This window comes from Sciurus vulgaris (assembly GCF_902686455.1).
Source record: "Sciurus vulgaris genome assembly, chromosome: 13".
In the NCBI taxonomy this organism is placed as follows: Eukaryota; Metazoa; Chordata; class Mammalia; order Rodentia; family Sciuridae; genus Sciurus; species Sciurus vulgaris.
Genome location: NC_136474.1, coordinates 50262999 through 50288922, shown reverse-complemented (window position 1 = coordinate 50288922; position 25924 = coordinate 50262999). Strand labels below are relative to the sequence as shown.

General features: G+C 40.2%; 1 protein-coding gene across 1 annotated transcript in view; it reads left to right on the top strand.

The window, feature by feature from the left end:
• The window catches only part of NPC1 (NPC intracellular cholesterol transporter 1), a 47111-nt gene continuing 21187 nt past the window's right edge, over window positions 1-25924 (top strand). The window contains exons 1-8 of the mRNA XM_079108633.1: window positions 1-195; window positions 11661-11783; window positions 12712-12818; window positions 14913-15088; window positions 21211-21378; window positions 21902-22151; window positions 24123-24196; window positions 24696-25066. Coding sequence (XP_078964759.1) covers window positions 112-195; window positions 11661-11783; window positions 12712-12818; window positions 14913-15088; window positions 21211-21378; window positions 21902-22151; window positions 24123-24196; window positions 24696-25066 — 1353 coding nt within the window. The 5' untranslated portion in view covers window positions 1-111. The remainder of the gene's footprint in view (window positions 196-11660; window positions 11784-12711; window positions 12819-14912; window positions 15089-21210; window positions 21379-21901; window positions 22152-24122; window positions 24197-24695; window positions 25067-25924) is intronic.

The window sequence follows — 25924 nt, the reverse complement described above, 5'->3', positions numbered from 1 at the left end:
GCCGGCAGCCGCCCGCGCCTGCTCCCTCCCTAGTCAGGCGCCGGTCCTGAAACAACCCCGCAAGTGAAGCTGCAGCGGCGGCGCTTTGCTGAGCGAGCCGGATTCTGGCAGATGTGTGCAGCCCCGCGTGGCAGCAGCATGAGCGCGCGCGGTTCAGCCCTGTGCCTCTTCCTGCTGCTGCTGTGTCCTGCGCAGGTGAGCGGCGGTCGGCGACCCCGGCACACTGTAGGGGACTTGGCCGGGCCGCGAGTCCGGGAGGTGGCAGGCAGAGCGTCCGGGTTTGGCGGACGCTCCCCGGAGGCTGGCGACCCAGGACGTGGGAGCCTAGGGGGCGCGGACTGGCCCGGCCTAGGGAACTCGGTCTGCGGGTGTAGCCCCCGGACGTTCCCCCACCTCTTCTGTCTGTCTCCGGCCACACTCTTCCCTGTGATCTGGAAGAGTAGGGTAGCTGGGGGCTGCTTGCTTGACCTAATTTGAGCTCTTTTCAACTGTGGTCTTCTAGTTTCTTCATTTAAGGTATGGGATCAGAGGGAAGGCGAACGGGAACGGTGGGTGAAGAGGAATAGGGATCTTATTTATTTAATCTTCTTTTCTAATTTTATATGCACACGAACTCTGTAAATTTGTTTAGAAGATCCATCCACTTTATTTCCCCTTCTCTCCTGAGAATGGAAGTGTAAGGAAAGGTGAAGAAAGGAAACTCATGAAGCACCAAATTGAAACAATCCTGAGTACTTTGTATAAGTCAGCTTGATCTTCTAAGGTGTGCAGGTTGCTACTTTCCTTTTTAACATTTCAGGAAACCGAAGCCCAGAAGCGGGTAGTTGAATTCTGTCACAGTTAGCTAGTGACAGAGTGGTCCTGGAACTGTGTGACTTTTACTTGGTTTGGTAGCCTTGGGCATTGGCGCCTCACTGCTGTTTGTGTGTCTACAGTTTTCTCTTTTAAAACCGTGGGGGCTGGGGGAATTACCCAAGGATGTGAGTGCTAATTAAATCAGATCAGGATGAAAGAGTGGCTCTCTGGGAATTCTGTGCCCTTGTGCCCACTAACTCCCCCACAAATAGATGGACTATTTACTAGTGGAGTGGGGAATCAGTAGGGAGAGCAGATGAAGGGGCTCTGTGGTCTAGAAAAATCTGTCCTTTAAACTTCTGTGTAGCGCTCAGAAGGGAATAGGTGAAGCTGATCTAGTAAGGACCCTAGAGCCTGGAAAGGAGCTCCTTCCTCCAGAAATTGTGTGTGTTTGTGTGTGTGTGTAAGTGTGTAATCCCCAGTTCTGTGGGCTTGTGGAAGAGCACATGTCTAGAATCAGGGTATCAGGATGAATCTAAAGATGCCTGGCTGGGAGGAAAAGCAGATGAAAACAAATTTCAGGGGTACAGTCTGGGATAGGGTTGAAAGATTAGGAGTTAGTTCAGTAACCAGCTCTGTGGCTTTAGGCATTTTACTGTCAGGCCCCCTTTCTTCTAAAGATAAATAATACCTGATAGAGTTATTGGAATTATTAAGTAGTATTTGGAAAGACTTCATGCCTAAACCCAGTAAAAACTCAAGAAGCAGCAATTTCTCAATAACCCTAGAGAAAATACAGCTATTTAAGTTTTCATAGAGTGTTTGATCAGGACCTAACAGAAAGCACATGAAAAAGAACACAAAAAGAAAAATGGTGGGAGATCTCACAAATGATCAATGCTTTATTCAGCACCAAAGGGGCCCATTTTGGGGGGCGAAATGGTGGTGGGCCACCTCCAGGGTCTGGCTTTTATATGGCATTAGCAGAACCAGGTCATTGGAGGAGCTAGTTAATTTGGTGGGCAGGGCCAGGTAATGGAAGGAGTTTAGGGTGGGACTGGAGGACAGGTAGGTAACCATATCCTTCACTAATCAGCAGGCTTCACATTAAGTAGCTTTAATTTATCTCTGCAATCCTTTTGTTTGTTTTTTGAGGGTTTTTTTTTTGTTTGTTTGGTTGATTTTGGTTATTTTGGTACTGGGGATTGAACCTAGGGGTACTTTACCACTGAGCCACATCCCCAGGCCTTTTTATTTTGAGACAGGGTCTTGATAAGTTTGCTTAGGGCCTCACTGAATTACTAAAGGTTGGCCTCAATCTTGGGATTCTCCTGCCTCAGCCTCCAGATCCACTGGAATTGCACGTACACCAGCTCTGCAGTCCTTTTACCTCAAGGCTAGTGGCCCTGTTAGGTAACTGCCCTCCTAGGGCTATTGGAATAGATCAGAGATTGATTGTGAGTCTCTTGCAAAATGCCTGGAAGCCTTTTCAAGGTCTGTAGATCTTAACCAAAAACATTGCTATTGCTATTTTAAAATTTAACTCCCTCCAGTCTAGAAATTTTCACTGCACCTGACAGATGGGGGAAAGCCTGGAAGCTCGACAGATTGAGGGAGGGGGTGTCTGCTTTTAGAACTCATACCAATGATAGCTGCTCATCAGGCTTCCATCTGAGCACTAATCAACTTCTCTTGGAATTATACTAATTGTTCTTTGTAAGGTCTAAATACATTTTGAGGAGATTTTTGCTTTTTACTATTTATAGATGATGAAATAGCATTACTAGACCAAATGACTTTAAAACCTTGTGGTTATCCAACTAATGTAAGCAGTTTTGAGAAATAGCATATATATAAATAAATATATACATATATATATTTATCTTGAATGTAATTTTTTTATAAGCTTATTCTTGAGGGACTTGAAACTCAAGTGAGGGCTGAGAGAACTTAAGCATTGACATGGCCTTTCCTGAAGAGATGCGGAATGGGTTACTCTTTTGGCCTGGAGTTGGGTGGCACAATCATTTGGACTTGAAATGAATGTGGGTAATCTTTCCCAGTCTCCTCAAGTCCTTGACTATTGGGGTGATTAGATGTCTTATGAAGCATAAGTCATCAGGGGGAAAAGATTTTTTTTTTTTTAAATTTTAGCAAGTGGGTAAAGAGAAAAGGATTTGCTGAATGGGTCTTTGTATTGCTCCATGTTTGCTAGATGACCCAGAACAAAGAATCCCTCTGATCATGAAGACAGTAGGATCTCTCTCTCCTGGGTAACCCTTCCTCAGCCCTCTCTTCTGAAAGGGATGCAGTGTTTTAAGCATGGCACATTACCTACTGGGAAGCCTGGATTAGGCCATCTCTAATCTGATCTCAGGTCTCAGGTGCCCCTTTCCACCTTGTCACCCACAGCTCTGTGAAGGGCATCAGTTCTCCGTTAAGATTGAACTGTTAGCTCTCAGAACTGTGTCCCAGTCAGTGTGCAACATTATCCGTGACATTTTCATCCTGTTCCCCTGCTAGAATACCTTCTCTCTGAAGTTCTTGATCTTCGTTTAAACTGCTGCAACGTATTTGCTGTCTGGTAAAAGACTTGGAATTTAAAGACCTGGATGTGGGTCTTGATGCTCCCTCTTCTCAAGAGTAACCTTAGGCAAGCCAGTTTTCTCTGGATAATTAGAGCCTCAGTTTCCTCCTCTGTAAAATCAGGCTAACAACTGTGCCTACTTGCCAGGGTGCCTGTGAGAAGAGAGAATTTTTAAAATTGAAATATCAGATTGCAGGCTTCTTGAGGGCAAGAACTATATTGTATCCTCTCCAAATACAACCAAGATTTTTGACCTCTGACTCTTTAATCACTATTAGCTTTGGGCCTCAAAATGGGTTGTGGAGAGGGATTGAGAAGCTGTTGGCCACCAGAATTGGATTTGATATTGGTTTCTGGTGATGGCAGTGATTAACTGGATAGGCAGATTTCTTTGAACTTCCTTGGAACATTTGCTTTGGCAATAAAAACCTTAAAAAAAAAAAAAGTAAAAAAACTATCTGATGCATGTGTACTGTTGAGAGGATTTGAGAGATGCTTTAAGATTTTGTTCTTCATCTTGTTATTGTCTCTTCCTTAGAGGAAATTCAATTTCTTTAATGTAAAGTAGGGGCTCTGGGTACAATATAGGATCCAAACAATGAAAGAATTAACCCATTTGGAAAGCAGCTCATATACTTTAAAATGCTGTGATTTATTGTTAATGGTTGTCCCTTTCTTGTTCATAGTTAATGAAGCAGGGAGAAGGGAAAAAATTATAATCCAATGGGAAGTGCTGAAATAAGGACAAGAACCAAAGGAGTCCCTTTTTAAGTTGCGCACTGACGTATACCAGGTGTACAAGAGGAAACAGGAAAATGGGGGAAGCAGTACCTAAAAATGATTTGTGTTTGAGGAGATGGAAATGCTATTACCCTGATTTGATCATTACATGTTGTATATATGTACCAAATTATTACTCTGCCCCATGAATATGTGCGAATACTATGACCAAAAAAACCCTAAAGTTAAAAAAAAAATTCAAAGAAAGTGAGGGGAAGTTTCCTAATTACTCCTAAAAACCATTGAACATTTGGGAAGAGTGAATGTTATGGTATGTAAGTCATCTCCATAAATCTGTTAAAAATTGGCAGGGAATCTATTCTAGATTACAGAAAACTGAAGACAAAAAATAACTACCTAAGTTTTGCATAGTACTCCATTGCCATCACATATCTGATCTTGTTTTGTCTCACACAACTCCTTTAAGATAGGTATAACTGTTTTTCTTTTTCTTTTTTTTTTAAGATATGGTGGGCATTATAGCTTAAATTTGTGCCAAGTTTACATGACTAGTAAATGGCCAACTAAGAGCTTGAGCTACTATCTTCTGATTTCTGTGCTCTGATTTATTCATATTCAGAATATAGCTACCCGAGTACTTATGTTTAACAAGCTAAATTGAATGGCTGTTCAGCAAATGTTTCATTTGGCCAATAAAGCATCTCATTCAAGGCCTGTGCCTGTCTCCAATATGACTTCTTCCAGTAGTTGATAATAAATTAGGAATGGAATTAGGCTGCTGGTCTGACCCATGGCCCTGTTGCCACACTGTGTACATTCCATAAAAATCTGCACAGACTATATACTGATGCTCACTTTTATGGTTTTGTTTTAGTACTGTTAGGATTTTAGGAGCTAGAGTTCCTAAGTGTCTAATAGCAACCAGCAGTATGACCTTAGATGAATTACTTAAATCACAAACTAAAGGGGTTATCTGTAAAATGAAGAGTTGGACAAACTGAACCTAACTAAAAAATGTGACTGAAACACCTATATACAGGCAAGTCTGGTGCACACACAAATTACACTTTGTTATGTGGATATGTTCATGTCAGATTGACTATAAAACAGTTATCAGAGACTTCCATCAGTAGAAGTCAGACTAGCCTGGCCTCCACCCCAAAGGTCCTGCCTATTTGTTTGGTCTACTTCCCTGACTCCAAAGGAAATAGCAGGCAGCCTAATCTCTGGGCAGGATTCTCCATGCCACTCCCTGTACCCCGATCCTACCTGTCCTGGCTGTCCAGGTCTGAGTCCCTGCTCCCTAGAGAGGCAGTGGGCAGCGGCATTAACTAGCAGCCACCTTTTCTCCTTCCCTTCCAGGAGTTTGAAATGAGTGTGTCCCCAGGTTCTGCCATTGGCTTTATCTATTCAGGGCAGCTGCAGAAGTAGGGGGGTGGTATCCAGCCATGCCTTCTCAACTGTGGTGGAATGGTCAAATGCTGACCTGGGGCAGAGGGATGCCATTGGTACTGAGGAAATGAGTCATTACTTGAGAAACACCTTAATAAGATGTGAATTATAGTCATTATTTCTTCAAGTGAACAAGTTCATGAAGAAAGGACACTTGTGTAGGATCATGGTAGATTGGACAGCCCATCTCTAGTCCATTTTGAACTTCTGAGACTACATCAGAGCCTAAACCGGGCTGGAGTTTGAACAGCGAGATGAGTAGGGGGGTTGGGGAGCGTGAGGGGGATGGGGTGGAGAACATTTAACTGGGCTTTGAAAATCATATCTCTTATGAGCCATGTGACCTCAGTATCATCTCTGAGCCTTAGTTTCCTTGTCTATAAAATACTTCTACTCTGTTGAGTGAGAAATAAATGAAGCAATAATTGGGAAATCACTTAACTTTGTGCCTGGCTTGCAGTGGGTGTCAGTCAGTGTTTGGATATGAGTAATGCCGCAGTAGGATTCTACTAAAGGCAGCCTGGAATATAAGCATCTCTTCCTGGTGTTCAGAGATTTTTCGTGTGATAATGTGTGCTTATGGAACACCCTGTCAGAATCAGGTTTAACAATGGCGTTAGTTGCTGGCAAATGGCAGAAGAGGCTATTTAGTTTTTATTATTTTTTTTAACCTTTCCTCATCTATCCTTATGACTGTTGAAGAAACTTTCCTGCCCAGTCATATACCTAGTAATTAAATCCTGGAGCATGTTGTGAAATACTCACATGAGCTAACCTTTAAAAGCAGAGGCTATCTTTTAACTTCTAAATTCTGGGTTGAAGCCAAAATGACCAGCGGTTCTCATTTCTGAACTTCTTATATAAGCCAGTTGAATTCCCTCAACTCATTGCAAGTTTGGTCATTTCTGAATCCATCAGATACAGCACTGCAGGAAAGTTCAAAGGAATATTACCCCTGAGCTTTACCCTTTATGATTTTATGGCCTTACAAGGAAGTTAAGACAAAAACAAGAAAATACTCTTGTGATTCTCACAAATATAAATTCTGCTTGATCCTAGCACAGGAGCCAGAAAACTGGCCTGAACAGAGTCTGTTCTGTGAGTAAAGTTTTATTGGGACACACCCACACCCACTCATTTACCTGTCTGTAGTCGTGTTTGAGCTTTGAACTCCAAGAGTTGAGTATTTGCCACAGAGACCTTAAGGCTCAGGAGCCTCAGCTATTTAATGTTTGGCTCTCTAAAGTAATGTTTATCAGCACCTGCCCTGCGACAGAAATAGTGCACACCCAAATTCTGGCATAGAACATCTGTGCTTCACTGGCAGGAGGAAGAGGGTGGATGCTCTGTGCTCCAGGCTCTCGGCCCAGTGCTGCCTCTGTTCAAGGACAGCTTTCTTTACTTAGGGAGCACCAGAATTAGGTCCAGGTGCAAGGAGTCACAGTTCAATTCAGTGGAGGAAATGAACCTTGGGAGAGGCTCTGAAGAAGGCATAATTAGGGAGGGCGTTCCAGGATGGGTAAGAATGAAACCTGTGGAGGAAACAATGGGTAGGCTTGTTTTTCTGGGGCTGGAGACAAGGACTGGAGTTTGGCCTTCCAGATCTGGATAAGCATAGTTAAAAGGAGTTCAGATAGATCCTAAAGCCAATCTGGGAGGTAGTTGAGATTTAATTGTAAACAAGCATTTTAAAAGTCACCATACTTGTATATGTTTTATGTATATATTTATTTATGTTTACCTGTTTGGAGAAATTAAAAAGCCAGGAAGACCTAAGTCTAATAAATTAGCACTAGTTAAATCTGAAGAGTAGGATAAGGGGTGGAGACATGAGGGAGAATTTTCAGTGTTATTTCATAAACACCTGTGATATATGGATATTTGTGATGAATGTATATTAATTTGTAAATAAAATCTGCTATCTTTTTAAAATATTTTAGGAATTGGCAAAATTTTAAAGTGCTTAAACAAGATAATTCTTATGGTTATAAATAACTCTGTAAGATTGATATATGGGGGCTGTGGTTGTGGCTCAGTGGTAGAGCTCTTGCCTAGCATGTGTGAGGCCCTGGGTTCGATTCTCAGCACCACATATAAATAAATGAATAAATAAAGGTCTATCAATATCTAAAAAATATTTTTAAAAACAGATTGGTATATGACCACCAGAAGAACTGAGAAGAATAATTATCATTCTTTGAACTTAAACCTGGCTGTGGTTTGAATGTGTTCCCCAAAATCCATGTGCTAGAAACAATCCCCAGTGCAGCACTTTCGAGAGGCTGGGCCTTTAAAAGAGAATTAGGTCACAAGGGTTCTGCCTTCATGAGTACATTAATGCCATTATTGTAGGCGTGGGTTAGTTGTCATGAGAGTGGGTTCCTAACAAATGGATGAGTTCAGCTTTTTTCCCTCTCGAGTGCTCTCTGGTGGCCTTTTGCTTTCTACCACAGAATGATGCAGCAAGAAGGTCCTCCTCAGATGCAGGCCCTTGATCTTGAACTTCCCAGCCTCCAGAACTATGAGCCAAATAAATTTGTTTATTTAAAATTTCCTAGTCTCAAATATTCTGTTACACTCCCCACCCCCGGTACGTAAATCAAGCTCTAACAAGACTTTGGTATGTGCTGTGACACTCATGCCCGTAATTCTTCATCTTATTTGATCTGACAGGTTTTTATCCTCTTAACCTCAGAGTAGTAACTGAGAATGTGGGTACTGCAGTTCTTGCCGTTGGGCTTTACCTTTATATAGTGAAGGACCTCTCTGAGCACATGGTTTGTTTGTGGGGTGTGTGTGTGTTGCATTTTTTGTTTTTTTTGGCACACATAAAAATTTCCATTTTTTACCCCTGTTCAGTGATGCTGAGTATATCACATTATGTACAGCTATTAAGACCACCTATCTCCGGAACTTAGTTCATATGTTAAGTAGGTGCACTTTTTGGCTATGGTACTTCAAATGTTAGTGGATTTTATTTCAATATTAGATGTGATACTTCCTTTCTCAAGAGAATATTATTAAATGTAAAATCAGGGTTTTTGTATCGTTGTGAATTCAGCTTTAAGTATGGAAATTAGGTGCTTCATTTAAAAAGGAAGCGTGTGCCCGGTATGAGCTTTATTTGCCCAGTATACCTTAGTCTTAGTGTTAGCATGTGCTACTATGAGAGTCCCAAGGAATTTTGGGGTATATCCACAGTGTTTGTCAGTAAAGTCTAAACTCCCCACCACACTGGTGATTTCAAGACTGAAAGGCCAATCACTTGGATGCCAGTTAGAGTCTTCATGGGTCGCAGAGATGAGCATGTCCCAGCCCTGTCTGCCCAGATCCACCTATGGAGAGTCTGTTTCTGGAGCCAGAGTGCTCTAGTTTGATACCTGATTTGGCCACTATCTAGGTGATATTGGAGAAGTTCTGAGTGTTTTGGTGCCTCCATTTATGCATCTGTAAAATGGATATAATAAAAATCCATTAAATCATCACCTACATCAAATTGTCATTAGGATTAATTGGGTTGATATAAAACAGTGTCTGGAACACAGAGAGCACCTTGTCAGTAGTTCTGAGTCCACTGGCTTAGGGCTGCAGCTGTAGGCAGGATGATTTTGTGACTAAAGTAAACCAAAGTGTGGTGATTCAAGTGCAAATTTCCTGGACTCACAAAGACCTCAGGTGTCTTATTCTGTTCAGATCTTTGGAACCTCTTAACTAAGGTTGCAAACAGTTGGAAGACATTAACAATAAGTCTTGACATTTAATTGAAACTTGCCTTGTAGTTTACTAAGTACTTGCTATATACACATGTGTGTTCTCCCATCTGATCTTCATGCTGAACCTGTGAGATAAGCAGAGAAAATGAACTTCATTTCACAGGTAGGGAAATTTCTATTCGGTGTTGTTTTAAGTAATCTGTCCCAGGTGGGGTCCCCTATGGAACTCAACAAGCACATTGACCAGGTCATGAGTTCTTTGGATCAGAACCTAGAAGCTCCTGACTGCATTCCATACCTTGCCTTTCCCCATCCCTCTTCCCCCAGGTGGGTTAAAACAGTACTTTGCTTCAAAATAAATGACATGAAGGATGATCTTGGTAAGAAGGAAGCTAATCAGCATTGGGTCATCTTGCTCTGCCTTTGTAACACCAAGTGCTGAGGAAGGGAAACTTAGGCTCCAGACGCCTATTGCGTGGTCATGCCAGGACTGGGTTTGTTGACTGGGTTCCTGTTTTTAACTAAAATTTGTGGGAGGTCATAGGGTTGGACGGGGCCCAGTAAATCAAAGCAGTGTAGAGTTTAGTTGCAGTCACTGAGTTCTGGTTGGTTGTAGGAGGTCCTCTAACCAGTTAACTAAATAAGCAGTAACAGTTTGGTTGATAAAGCTGTAGCAGATTGTTTTCTGCGCCCCGACTTGGGTCTTTCCATAAGTGTGTCTGATCACTTTGTTTGTTGACGCTCTCAGAACCTGCTCTGGTTCTGGGAGCTGCCAAGATGTGTTGCGTTGGTTTTGTTTTGTCTTGCCCCAATAAACGCTTCTAAATTCAATTGGTCTAAGGAATTTTCCTTTTAACACTCATTCCTGCTCCTGCTGTTGACCAGCGTGAATGGCCAGCCAGTCAGTTGAAAATTCCATGAGGTCTTGGGAGGGATCCCTTGTATTAAATTGTATGTCATTATCAACAGTTGATTCCATCTCTGTAATCAGCTTTCACCTTTTCAATTTTTAATTAGATGGGCAATGACATTTTAGTTGGAAACCCAGAATTGCAACACTTTCTTTAGATTTTCCATGTTTTTAAGAATATCAATTGGGAATCTTTTATATAGAAACGTTGGTGGAATTATGCAACTTCTTGACAGAGGATTGGCACATGAGCTTTGTTGAAGGCTCCCTACTTCCTCATTTGTCTAATTTCCCTCCCTTGTGGCCTAAACATATGACTTTTAATGAGTCAAGCAGAGGGGTAAGTGGTAATTTTTATTTTAGAATATCTGAAGGATACATTGAGTGGACAGCTTATATTGACTCCTCAGGTTCCCCCAGACATGCACTCCCCAGCCTCCTGCCTATTTTTTTTCGATGTTTCAGGGCTTCAGGAACTGTCCTGGGATTCTGTCTTGACACTGGGGACCAACAGGCTGACTTGATTTGTTGCATGTGTGTAGGTCGTGTGCCACTGTCACCGGAGAGGACTCCTGCTGTTGCTTCTTTTGAGACCTTTTTAAATGACTTTCTTCCAGGCATCTTTAGAACCTGGTTTTGCTTCTTGGTCTCTTGTTTTTCACCGTGGGACAGACAGTTACAAGCCAGTGGGCCTGCTTGCTGGGTCCTCTGTGACTGTCTGAGTCCATTGTGATACCAAGAGTCAGGTTGCTTTGGGCAGTGTCCTTGGAACAGGGTGCTGATTCACTCCAAACCCTCCCCACTTCTGAATTTTCTGACATCCTTGTGACTCTCACATGGGGAATATGAGTGGCTCTTGAGAAATCTTTTTGTAAGAGATTTTTAAAATTGTTTTTTAGATTGCTTAGGTGATTTTCCTTCAAGTTAGCACATACATTTCATGCTTTCTACTTAAGTCCCAAGGATACAATGTTCATTCTTGCTCTTCCTTTTGCTCATTGATGCTTATGGTTTTGTTCTTCAGGTTACTTATGAAGTACTTATTAATTAACCTAAATATATGTGGGAATATTCTTTCATTCTTTAGAACTTAGTAGTTCCTTGTGCAGATGTGCTAAAGTAGTGTCTCAGTAATTGCTAACTCACATGCCATCCTTCCTCTATCCTGTGATTCTTAGTGATTTTTACATGGAACTGTAACATCTCTTAAATAAGCAAAAAGGTGAAATTGTATAAATAATTTCAGTTTCCTACTTTATTGACTTGACAAGTTCATCTTGGGCATTTGGTCTGTTTCTATTACTATTTCTCAAAATGTCTAATGTGCCCCTTGCTGTCACTTCATTTTGCAGGTAGCCTTGGAAGTTTCTGTAATGGTACTTGAGTGAGCACTTTTTATTGTTGAAATATGTTTCTTCATTGAGACCCCGGTTACACCTAGTCTTGTGTTAACTTTCTGTAGGTGTTTTTACAGTCCTGTGTTTGGTATGGAGAGTGTGGAATTGCATCTGGGGATAAGAGGTACAATTGCAAATATTCTGGGCCACCAAAACCACTGCCGAAAGATGGGTATGACTTAGTGCAGGTAAGTTTGTTGTCTTAGGCATATAAAATGCTGATTGCAAGATCCTCTGTAATTAAACCTTGAATGTTATGGCACAGTGTGGGTGGAGGTGAGACTAATAGGCCTAAATTTATCCCAGACTCTAATCTGTAATGCACAGTGTAGAGAGGATAACCTAACTACAGAGGTTTAATTTTTCAGGCACTGACTTTGTTCCTTTCGTAGTTTCCCAATAGCAGGTTACTATTTAGATACTGACCTTGGTACCTCAAATGTTACTCTTTGAAACTTCTGCAAAATATATTAGAACTTGGCTTTTTGGTTCCTAGATCTCAGGAGTTGAACAGACTGCTATTAAGAAGATAGGACTTCCTCTTTCCTTGTGTATTTTAGTGATCTCTCTGTGTTCCCCAAGAGCATGTGAATTTTGGCTGCTGCCAGGGTTCTGTTTCTGTTTTCATTTTTAACCATTCTGGATACACAAGGATATTGGAAAAGATTTTGGAAAATTGGGGTGGAAAGATTGATTTTAGAGGCTGACATAATAAAAGGCAAATTGACATGATAGTAGATCTCTACTTATTCCTTTCATCAGAATCAGTAAGTTTTGACTTTAGCTGAAGTGACTAATGGAAATCATAAATAGTACTCTGGTTGAACTTAAATAAAAAATGTAGGAAGAGGTAAAGTGATTGTCAGGTGAGGAGAAAGAGCTTCCAAATAAAAATAAAATTTGAAATGTCTCTACCACCTCTACCTGTGAGTTCCTAGGTTATGAATAGTAAATTTGATAGCCTTTCAAGAGAATTCTGCAAGAACTTTCCAAATACGTGCCTTACCCTCAGGCACTGAAAAGGTTTACATGAGTGGAACTGTTTTCTCATTGAGGAATGGCCTTCTTACTCCAAGTGCTACTCTCATATCTGTACTCTACTCTGTCTTCTGAAAGGAACTGTGTCCCGGATTCTTCTTCAACAACGTCAGTCTCTGTTGTGATGTTCAGCAGCTGCGAACCCTGAAAGACAACCTGCAGCTGCCTCTACAGTTTCTGTCCAGGTAGGCTGACCACCAGGCAAACACAGCCAGTGGGTTTTAGCTACTTGTTAACCAGTGATGTTGTGGTCTGCTTGGGAAGTAAGAGTTTTGATATGTCCTCTTTTAAGAAAGCACTCTTAGGACTTGTCAGAAGCAGAGGAAGTAATCATGGTAGACGTGGTTCTCTTCCCAGTTACATCCAGAGTTGTGACTTGGTTTCCTCTGACATGCCCTGACTCTGCAGGCTATCTGCACAGTGTGCTAGTTTCTTTCAGGTCAGAGTGTCTGTGCACTCTGGGGAAGAGAGGTTCCCAGTGGTCCTGCTCAGGTCCCTGATCCCTCACCTGTGCAGTCTTCTGATCATTTCCCTCTGCCCACCTCCCCTGCTTTGCATGTTGTTTTGCCTTTTTCTGTGGTGAACTGATGTGCTGGAGTCAGGTCCTCACTAGAGCTGGCCTTGGGTAACTCTTCAGCTTGTTCTGGCATAGCTGGCCAGTTTTGTCAAAGTTCATATTCTGTTCGTCTGTTTTTCATGACCCAGACCAGTGAAAGAGGATTGCATAATAGGTATTCTTCTCCATAGGCCTGTCTAGCAATTTTCAGATGTGCAGAAAAACAAGTAAGATTGTGTTGTCTTTGTCAAGTTTTCAGACTTTAGCACACTAAAGTGGGGAGCAAATATAAAGAGGGGGAAATACTCTCGGCCGGTACCACTGCAGGTGGCAGGGCACCAGCCAGCTTCCACTGCAGGAATTCTGCTTCTTACCAGAATTTAATAGTACAGAGCAGAAAACCATCACTCAGTTCTTCTCCCAGGACATCATATAATATAATGTAGAAGTTGGGAGTCTAATCGGGTCATTATATCCTATGGAAGGCTGCTGGACATTGTTGGAGCCAGATTGGACCCTTTGTCATTCAGTCAAATCGTTTATTTAGCACCCATTCCAAGTGAGGCATTCATATAAACATCAGTGGATAGCCAAGATTTTCCCCAGAGGTACCAAAGCTTTGTTTATAATAGCAAATGAGGAAACAACCTGACATGGAATCTTTGCAGCTGTTAAAATTCATAATCATAGAGATTAAATGAAATAACATGGCAAGAGATTTGTAGAAAACTATACACTCCCTATCAGGGTAGAGTGATTGAAGTTTCAGGTTTTTGTCACAGTAAAGCACAGGTTTCCTGAAATAAAGTCTGTGTGTGTATCTATCTGCTTCACTGGAGCAGCGGCTTTTGAAAAGTGGGATACATCTTCCTAATTCTGTCACGCGTGATCACTAGCACTGGGTCAGTCTAACAAATAATCTCGGTTATTAATCTTGTGAGAATGGAAGGCTATTGCAGCAGTAGGCTTTGCAGGTAACAGGGGACCAAAGGGAGACACAGCCCTGTGCCACATAACAAGTCAGCATTAGGAGCTTAAACTTTGAACCCCAACGAAGGACATCAGTCAGCTGTCCCTTGTGCTTCTGAAGTGCATGCAGCCAAAGAACACACAGGCTGGCTGTTCTTTTTGTTTTCACAAGTCATGGGGAGATCCTGCTGTGTTTTGGGAAGACCTGGGATTACCTAGAGCTTTGAAGAAAGTCTTTCAATAGGTTATAAGGTGAAAATGCTAATGTGGAAACACTCATTTTTTCCCTTTTGTTCTTAAGCAGAATTATCAGACATCTGCAAATTACAAAAGCACAGAACTCAGAAAATCATCTTGCTCTTTTTGAAATTACATCTGAACAAAATTAATATAATAATTACAGCAGTTTGCAGGAGAGCAGTTTTAAAAGTTACTTAATTTAACAGGAGGTTTTAAGTTAAGAATTTGTGGTTTTAATATGTTCTCATGGGCTGTAGAGATAGCTCAGTTGGTAGAGCGCTTGTAGAGTGCTTGCCTTGCAAGCACAAGACCCTGGGTTTGATCCCCAGCACCACAAAAAAAAAAAAAAAGAAAGAAAGAAAGAAATATGTTCTCATGATAACTCATTTATCCCTTTTCAGTGAATTTTAAATATTTATTTGCTTTATTTTTTATTTTTTTCTTTGTTTTTAAATCATATTTGTGCTGGCCCTATCTGTGAGATCATGCAAAATATAATTTGCCTTTTCTTTAGATGTCCATCCTGTTTTTATAACCTAATGAACCTGTTTTGCGAGCTGACATGTAGCCCTCAACAGAGTCAGTTTCTGAATGTTACAGCAACTGAAGACTACGTTGATCCTGTTACAAATCAGACGAAAACAAATGTCAAAGAATTACAGTACTATGTTGGACAGAGTTTTGCCAATGGTAAGTAAACGTCATTATTCTTAGCTAGCATCAGTGCAGGACATCAAGCTGTTCCTTTTTGTTATCCTGTCAACTTTGTGGAAGATCACAATTTCCAGTTCCACTGACCCTGAAATGAGAGTCATTGCTTTGTTTGTATCCTAAGACTTGGGCTACAACCAATAAAACCATCTCTTTAAAGCACTGACTTTAACCCCTTCCTAATCTTAAGTTCCAGTCTGGAAAATTTTAGAATGCGCAAATTCGTATGCATTTTAATAAGCATTGAAATGTTGGTTCTAGCCAACATGAAATGTTTAATATCATGAATTACTACAAGACTTAGGAGGAAATGGATGGATAAAAGTAGCTGATAGAGCTGGGTGTGGTGGTACAAGCCTGTAATCCCAGCATCTTGGGAGGCTGAGATAGGAGGATTGTGAGTTCAAAGCCAGCCTCAGCAAAAGTGAGGCCCTAAGCAACTCAGTGAGACCCAGTCTCTAAATAAAATACAAAGTAGGGCTGGGGATATGGCTCAGTGTTGAGTGCCCCTGAGTTCAATCCCTGGTTCCCCCACCCCCCAAAAAAAGAGTTGATAGAGGAAAAGAAGTTTTGACTCTGAGGAAATAGATTCATCATGATGGAAAGTTAGCAATATTGCAAATAGGAATGGCCTCCCAATTGCTCGAGATCATAGAACAATCTGAAGAGATCCTCTGTCTGTTGAAAATGAAAGAATTCTGAAAAGAATAATGACTACAGAAAAGGAATGAACAAATTAGAAACAGAGCCCAAGTGGATCTAATGAGGGAGAAGTGATCATTGGAATGGATTAAAAGATAAATAGTAAATTAGACACAGGTAAACAAAAAGTATCCAAGAGCAGTCTAAAAAATAATGGAATTACTCTTTAGCAAAGTTATTGATTGTAAGAGCAATGTAGAACATTTTATCATAATGACCAATTAAAAGCAAAAAAAAAAACAATTTAATAGAAAAAAGATCCTATTTACAAAAAAACACAAAAAGTATGGTAACTAGGAGTCAGACCTCTAAGAGATGTGATGTAAGGCAGCCTGAGTGGAGAGAGATCATTTTATATAGAAACAAAACCACACATATGTGGAAAATTTATATATAACATGTGCATCATTACAACTCATTGAGGGAAAGGGGAGCTTGTAGATAAATGGGGTAATAAAACTGTATTCATCTCATTTTTTGGCATATGCTAAAAAGTCTATAGTATAAATTAGAAATCCTAACCTTGGAAAGTTTTAGAAGCAAATACAGAATATCTTCATGACTTTAAGGTAGAGAAAGATTTCTAGACAGAAAAAGCAGAAACCATAAGTGAGAATGTTTTAAATATAAATAATTCATGTCTGGATCAATCCATGAAATGCAGATTAAAATACTGAATCACCATTCATCCTTTATCAAATGTCACAAATTAAAAAGTTAGTTCCAACTGTTGATAATGGTATGGAGCAATAGAAATGCTAATAAATTGCACCTCTCATAGCCAGAAGCTGGTGCAAATGTTTGAAAACAATTTTGCATTATCTACTGAAGTCAAAAATAGATAAGCACATTCATATTTCAAAAATTCCACTTATAGAGGCCCACCTAAAAAATTCTTAATACATGTTCCAAGAAAACCCATGTAGTTTTGAATATCTATTATAGCATTCTCATTGATCATGAAAAATTGGAGACATCCAAAGAAAAGACAAATCACAGAGTAGGAGAAAGTATTTGCAAGAGACATATTTGATTCAAACATCTTTATTCAAACAACTTGATTGAAAAATGGGCAAAAACTCAAACAGATACCACATTTAAGAAGGAATAGTGACAGTAAATAAGTATATAAAAAGATGCTGAACATCCCATGTCATTGGGGAATTGCAAACTGAAACAACAGTGAGACACCACCACACACTTACTACAAGTGGCCAAAATCCAGAACACTAATGCCACCAAATGCTGATGAAATGGGGAGCAATGAGAACCTTAATTCATTGTTGGTGGAAACACAAAATGGTATAGCTTCGTTGGAAGACAGCTTGGCAGTTTCTTGTAAAACTAACCTATACCTGTCGTATGATCCAGTGTTTAGTGTTTACCCTTATGAGTTGAAAACATGTCCCTATAAAAAACCTGCACACAGATGTTTATACCACTACATTAGAATTGCCAAAACTTGAAAGTGACCAGGATATTCTTCAGAAGGTGAAGAATAAACTGATACATCCAGATGTGGAGTAATATTCAGCACTAAAAAGAAATGAAAAGACCTAGAAGAACCTTAAGTCATATTAGTAAGTGAAAGAATCCAGTCTGAAAAGGCTGCGTAGCGTGTGATTCCAGCTCTGACGTTCTGAAAAGGCAAAACTTTGAAACAGTAAAAAGTCATTTGTTGCTAGTGTTTAGTGGGGAGGAAAGGATGAGTACACAAACTACAAGAGGATGTATAAGAAGTGAAATTATGTGACACTAGAATAATGGACACATGTCATTATACATTTGTCATACCCATAGAATGTATGCTAAAAGTGAACCCAAATGTGAACCATGAACTTTGAGTGATAATGATATGTCAATATGGAGGTTCATCATTTGTAAGTAAATGAATAAATGTACCACTCTGAGTCAAAATGCTGATAATGAAGGAGGTTATGCATGTGTAGGGGCAAAGTATGTGGGAACTCTGAGATTTCCACTTAATTTTTCTCTGACCCCAAAACTGCTTTAAAATATGGACTTTATTAAAAATATTTTGTAAAAAATGGAGACACTAAGTGCTCAACAATAGAGAATGGATAAATACATTGAGTGTAGTCATGGTCATAGAAGACAAAACTGTAAAAAGTATGGATTAGTCATATTTGTTACATGGGTGACTTAAAAATGTTGACTGAAAGATTATAGGGTATGTGTAGTATGTTTATATGAAGCTTTAAAATAAAAGTACTATATAGATACAGTATATCAGAGATACACAGACACCCATAGGAATATTAAACCTCAAATTCAGGATTGTAGTCACCTTAGGGAAGCAAGATGCTGGCAGGAAACAGTAATCAGTGGGTTTCAACAAAATCTATGGTGTTTTTCATTTGTTTGATTTTGTTTTTGTTCTGTGACAGTGTTGGGAAGTAAACCTAGGGCCTCACAACATGCTAGCAGCTCTACCACTGAGCCACATCCACAATCTGGTGCATTATTTTGTTTTGTTTTGGTGCTTTACTTTTGAAATGCCAACACAAGTGTTGTAAGATTGATAAAGCTGGGTGGTGAGTAAATGAGAATTGTATTATTCTCCATATTTTCTGTGCTCTAAATATCTAATTAATGTTAATTTATTAGATAAATTAAACATAAGGAGCTGGAGAGAATTGCCCAGAAAACATCCTAGAGTATAAAGATCTGGACATCATTAAAGACATGACGTGTGAGTAAGGTGAAGAACTCTGGAGAGGAGTGTGGCAGGGAGTTAGGAAGACCTAAACAGAGGAATAATGGCTGAAGATTTGCCAGAATGCATGAGTAATGAATCCTCAGGCTTAGAGGAAAAGAAAATCCTTAAGCAGGATAAATTAAAAAGAACCCCAGTATAAAATCTGAAAATGAAATTAAGAAAACAATTCCACTTAACAATAGCATGAGAAACTAGGGATAAATGTAACAAAAGTACAAAACTTAAAACTGTAACATTTTATTCAGATAAATTAAAGAGGATCTAAATAACTGAAACATCACTGTTCTTGGATCAGAAAACTTAATGTTAAAATGATAGCTGTTAGCACTGGGGCTGGGGATCAGTGGCAGAATGCTTGCCTAGCATGTGTAAAGGCACTGGGTTCAATTCTGAGCACTGCATACAAAAATAAGGAAACAAAATAAAGGCATGCTGTTCATCTACAACTACAAAAAAAAAAAAAAAAAAAAAAAAAAAAAAGATAGATCTTCCCAAATTGATCCACAAATTCAACTCAATTCCCACCAGAATCCCAACTGACTTCATTGTAGGAATTCTAAAATCAACTTGTAATGCCAGCAGAGCAGACCTAGAATAGCCAAAAGAATCCTGAAAAACAACAAAATACAAGGACTCACTTCCCAATTTCAAACCTCAACTGTCAAGCAATGGAAATCAAGTTGATATGGTCCTTTAATGCAGACATGTAGATCAATGAAATTTAATTGAAGATAGGCTGTATATCCATGATCAACTGATTTTTGACAGGGATGCTAAGACCATCACTGGGGAAAGAATACTCTTCAACAAACGGTGTGGAATAACAATATCCACATATAAAAGAATGAAATTGGACCCTTACTTCATGCCATATACAAAAATTAACTCAAAATGGATCAAAGACTTAAGAGCTAAAAGTACAGAACACTTAGAAGAATACATAGGGTAAGTCTTTGTGACCATAGAAATAATAGATACAATATCAAAAGCATGGGCAACAAAAGAAGAAATAGATAAATTGGACCTCATTAAAATGGACAAAGAAAAGAAATTTTTGTGTTTCAAAGGACACCTTGAAGAAAAGGTAAGAAAATATTTTCAAATCATGTATTTTTAAATTTTTTTTTTTTTTTTTTTTTTTGCGGTACTGGGGCTCGAACTCAGGTCCTTGTGCTTGTGAGGTAAGCACTCTACCAGCTAAGCTATCTCCCCAGCATAATCATGTATTTTTAAGGGACTTGTATCTAGAATATATAAAACTCTCTTACGACCTAACAGTAAATAGGCAGCCCAAGGAATGTATACAAATAGTTAATAAGCAAATGAAAAGGTGTTCAACATCATATTCAGGGAAATACAAATCAAAACCACACACTCAGCAAGATGGTTGGAGTCAAAAAATCAGATACCAGGTGTTGGCATGAATGTGGTGAAATCAGAACTTCATTCACTACAGGGAAAGGTAAAGTGGTATAGCCTCTTTGGAAAACAGTCTGGCAGTTCTTGAAACAAATACAGTACCGTGTGACTCAGCAGTTCTACTCCAAGAGAAATGAAAACATTACAAAAACTTAACACTGTCTGTGGCAACATTATTCATAGTATCCAGAAGATGTCAACAACCCAGATATCCATGAGCTGATATAAACAAAATAAGGTACCTCCTTGTGATTGAATATTATTTGGCCATAAAAAAGAATGGAGTGTTCAGTAGGCTAAAGGATTTATTGTATGGTATATGAATGATATCTCAAAAGTTTTTTAAGAGATGGGACTGTAGCTCAGTGGCAGAGTGCTTGCCTAGAATGTGTGAGGCACTGGGATCGATCCTTAGCACACATTAAAAAATAATTTTTTTAAAAAGTTTTTTAAAAAGCAAAAGGAAATCCATACCTAAGTATGGCTACAAAAACAAATACATTTCAAAGACAGATATCTTAAAGGCAAGTAAAGACACAAAGTACTTCAAAATAATGATAATTGAAGGTTTTCTCACCACCCACAAAATGAGGCCAGAAAGGACTGATACATTCAGAGTTCTGAGGAAGACAACTGTCACTATCGCTAACCTTTCTTTCAAAAGTGAGGGTAAGGGGCTGGGTTTGTGGCTCAGTATGGAGTGTTCACCTACCATGTGTGAGGCACTGGGTTTAATTCTCAGCACTGCATACAAATAAATAAAATCAAGGTCCTTTGACAACTAAATATTTTAAAAATAAATAAATAAATATAAAACAGTGAATATGTAGATATCTCCTTGGAGTTTAGGGGAAGAAGATCTGGGAAGTTTCTAGCAAGCAGGGACTGGCGAATGAAAACACTACAGGACTCACTCCACCTGCATCCCTGTGTGTGAAATATCATCAGTATCATTACATAATGTGTTACCTTTGCGTACTAAAATAAACCTAAAAAACAGAACAGTATTAGTTTAATTCACATGTGACCTCTTCCCTAAAACCAGTTTTCTCTGTAAGTTCCATGATTCAACTGTGTACTCTCCTGCTGCAGAGGTTTTCTGGAACCAGCTTCATTGACTGAAGAGGTACTAAGATTCTTAGCTAGAGTCCTCTGGTCCCATTTCAGAGGCCTTTCGCAAGCTCTTATCTGGGGAATAAAGCAAACGTCATGTCTTTTTCCCTTGGGATTCCTCTTCTAGCAATGTACGATGCCTGCCGGGATGTGGAGGCCCCCTCAAGTAATGACAAGGCCCTGGGACTCCTCTGTGGGAAGAACGCTGATGCCTGCAATGCCACCAACTGGATCGAGTACATGTTCAATAAGGACAATGGACAGGCGCCATTTACCATCACTCCCATTTTTTCAGGTGGGGATGACTACTCCCTGTGTATTTATAATAATGTTCTAATGCCAGGAAATCATACTCTGCAGTAGGAAGATAATTCCAGTAACTAGTACCTAGAGTTTCTCGAGTAAGAGAGGTAACCAGGGCATTTTTCTCGTGTGAATGCAGGAGGAAATGGAATTGCCTTTAGGGATTGCTGTGTAATTGAGGGAATAAACTGGGGTTTTGTTCGTTTAAGAAAGGCTAAGAAGTATCACAAAGTCCTCTTCAGAACTCTGCTGAAATCTTAGTCCAGCTGTTCAGAGTGGAAGTAAGACAGGATTGAAAGTTCACCCTGGTATGTGGTGTAGTCAGGGAGAGTGACAGCAACAAAACATAAAGGGATTAGAGATTAGATTAAAACGTCCAGTTCTTATTCTTCCAGTCATGTTATGTTGGATTTCAAGGTGCTTATTACTGGGTTTAGATATAATTCAATACAAAATTTTTGATGTTTTTTTTTTTTTTCATTAAGATCTTCACTCAACACAATTCCTTCCTATAGATCTTCCGGTCCATGGGATGGAGCCCATGAACAATGCCACCAAAGGCTGCAATGAGTCTGTAGATGAGGTCACTGGGCCATGCAGCTGCCAGGACTGCTCCATCATTTGTGGCCCAAAGCCCCAGCCCCCACCACCTCCTGTTCCCTGGAGGATCTTTGGCTTGGATGCCATGTATGTCATCATGTGGATCACCTACATGGCATTTTTGTTTGTGTTTTTTGGAGCATTTTTTGCATTGTGGTGCTACAGGTAAGCGGCCGTGTATGTGTGTCATCTAGGGCCAGAAGATCAAGATTACTCAAGTGGCACTTATAGCTTTCACATGGCAGGTTAATTGGCAGGTTAATTAAAACAGGAAACAAGTACGCATGAGTGCCATCCATGGATTGCTTACGATCTGCAGCTAGTAAATAGTCAAGTGTTGTCCAGACATTGAAACATTTGAAGTTAGTTTTATTCATTTATTCAAAACAATGTGTGAGTTAAAGCTCACTGTCAGAGTCAAATGAGCTAAATCTGTTCCAAATCTAATTGAATGCAATACTATCGTCCATTTACATATTTGCATCTTAATTTAGGATAGTACTTCTTTTTTCTTTTTTTTTTTTTTTTTTTCCTTTCTTAGGGATTTTAGTTGTTCAGGGCCTCACTAAATTGCTAAGGCTGGTTTTTTAAACTCATGATCCTCCTGCCTCAGCCTCCCAAGTCACTGGGATTGTGACTACCCCCAGCCCTTTTTATTTTTTATTTTGAGACAGGGTCTTGCTAAGTTGCCCAGACTGGTCTCAAACTTGTAGTACTCCTTCCTCAACCTCCTGAGTTGCTGGTATTGTATGCAGGCATGTGCCACCATGACTGACAACAGTACATTTTTATTAATTTTAATTTAAAATCATTTTTTAGACTTACCAGAAAGTTGCAGGAATAGTACATTTTATATATATCCTTTTCCCAGCTTCCCCTTATGTTACCACTTAAAGAACTCAGTATAATGATCAAAACCATTTAACAGTGGTACCATATTATTAACTAAACTACACGCCTTATTCAGATTTCACCAGTTTTTCCTTTCATGCCCATTTTCTGTTCAGGATCCCATAGTATATTAGTTTTTTGTGTTGTGTTACTCTCTTCCAATCCATGGCAGATGGTTCCTCAATCTTCCTCTTTTAAGATCTTGACACTTTTGATGAGCCTGCCAGTTATTTTGCAGCATGTGCCCCGGTTTGGCTTTGCCCAGTGTTTTGTCATGATCAGATTGAGGTTGTGTGTTCTTGAAAAGCACATCATAGATGTGGTGAGACCTTTCTCAGGTATCACCATGCACTCGGCATGATGTCAATATGTTGTTACCAGTGATGTTGACCTTGATCTCATGGTTAAGGTTGTGTCTGCTGGGTTTCTTCACTGTGGTTACTATTTTTCCCTTTATAATTGAAATTTTTATTGAGAAGAGATACTTTAAAATTATGCTCATACTTTCTTTCTCCTCAGACTGTCTCCTGCTACCCACTGAATCATGGGTTCTGTCTGTAACCATGATGACTGCAGGGTTTGCATGATCGCAATTTGGATTTCTCTCACTCCCTCTACATCTACTAATTGGACTTCTTCCTTCACCTATTATTCACTTGGTTACATTATGGACCTTTTATTTATTCAGTGGATTGTACCTAATTCTGTTACTTTGTTGCTCCGATTTTTCCCCCTCTGGCATGGGGGGGTGCCTTCTGGTTGCTCTTCTGTTCTTTTGACATGCTCCCACCTTGGGTTCATCCGCCCTTCTCCCTGCCCTTGCCCAGGAATTGACCCCTTCTGCAAGGAACCCTGCTTCCTTTCATCAAAGGATAGTATTTGAAATCAAGGACAGGGCAGCAGGTGTGCTTATTGCTGTTAAGGAGAATAGGACCTAAAAGAACCTAAAAGTTAAAATGAGGTTTAAAAAAAAAAAGTTTAAAATGAGGTTTAAAGGACCAAAAAGTTAAAATGAGGTTTGCAAAGTAAAATTATCCTTTAGCTTTTTTTTTTAGTATAGTCTTTAATTTTCTGCTGAAACTGGTAAGCATAGGGACCCAAGGGAACTTAGAGTAAAGAAGGCAACAATTGGGGAGGAGGAAGACAGGATGAGGAAGTAAGCTTTTAAAGGGATTTTGGAATGTCCAAATAACAAATTCATTGTGAAGTCCACTAATACCACTTATGCTTTTTTTTTTTTTCCAGAAAACGCTATTTTGTCTCCGAATATACTCCCATTGACAGCAATATCGCCTTTTCTGTTAATGCCAGTGACAAAGGTAGGCATATTTGTCCAAAAAATAAAGGGTTTGGATTTTATTGGTCTGAAAGAGTCCTTGTTTCCTCAACAAATATTGACGTGCCTATCCTGGGTAAGGCAGTGCACTCGTGCCAAGGACACAGCCCTTGCCTGTGGCTCTGATGTCAGGGTGGCAGATCAGAGCCAAGTAACCCATGACAGCAGTGAAATACTTTCGAACGGGGAAGGCACCAGCATGGCAGGCTGAGGGCAGGAGCAGCAGAGCAGAGACATTTGCTCTTCAGAAGCTATTGTGTGAGCATGTTTCCACCATGAAGTGCGACGGTGCCCACTGTGGGCAGCCAAAAAGAATAGCTCCCCCAAGGGGACAGAGAGCAAAGGGCCCAGGGTGCAAGTTGTGTCCCCTGGAGTGCTCGACTCCTGGCACACGCGGTGGTAGCTAATGCTGTCCCTGTTCCGACTTTCAGGAATGGCCTGGCTCTTAACCTCCACCCTCCTTTCCTCTCCTGCTCTTCCAGGGGAGGCGTCCTGCTGCGACCGCCTTGGTGCGGCATTCGAGGGCTGTTTGAGGCGCTTCTTCACCCAGTGGGGTTCTTTCTGCGTCCGGAACCCTGGCTGCGTCATTTTCTTCTCACTGGTCTTCATTGCCGCGTGTTCTTCAGGCCTGGCTTTTGTCCGGGTCACCACCAATCCAGTTGACCTCTGGTCATCCGCCAATAGCCAGGCCCGCCAGGACAAAGAGTACTTTGACACACACTTTGGGCCTTTCTTCCGGACGGAGCAGCTCATCATCCGGGCCCCCCACACCAGCAAACACACTTACCAGCCGTACCCCGCAGGAGCCGACGTGCCTTTTGGACCTCCACTTGACAGAGAGATTTTGCACCAGGTATTCTGCCATTAGCAGAGGTCCGTCCATCTGGGGGATCTGGTGGTACGCTGGCTTTTATGTGTCGACCAGTTCTACCCAGTGTGGATTTGGGGCTGATTGTTGTGATATCTCTTAAATCTTTAAGCATAAAAGTAAAAGTGTTTTTCACTTATTTTTCAAGAAAGTGATGCTAGGCATTGAACTTAATGAAAAACGTATTGTTGCCTGCTTTTGAATTGACTTCAAACAGCAGGTCCTGACTTTTTCTTGAAATTGGGATGAGCAGAGGAAGGTCTAAGCCACATTCCTTTGTTGAAGCAGAATCTATTTATGAGGAATTCACCTCAGGAATTCATGGATTTTTTTCTTGTGGTAACTAAAAGTAATATGAAAGAACCCAAAGGAATTAATTTTTTTATGCTCTCCTGGGGTCCAGGGCAGGAACTGCTGGGTCATTACTGATCCAGGGTCTAGGAATGAACTTACTGTGACCTGAATGTCAACTCCCAGGGGCGGGAGGTAGACTTGGGAAGGGATCCTTCTATTTCTCTTACGAAGGCCTTTAGAACTTCCTGTTGTCCTTCATACTTGCTGTGGAAACTGTATCTGTGAATAAACTACATCCACTTCTTTAATGAATGATTGTACAACTGCACAAATGATCCTTTAAATATTGTTCTTGTCTGTAGAAAGTATGAGATCTTAAAAAGCACCAAAACAGACCAAAGACTTTAATGGGATTTTTTTTTTTTCTCCAACCAGTGACTGTCTGTTGCTTTTTCCCAGCTTGTTGCAGAAGATGAACAGCACAGCCATTTACTTCCAGGAGTACAGTCTATATTGGGAAATGTGGGCATTTATGTAAATAATCGTAGC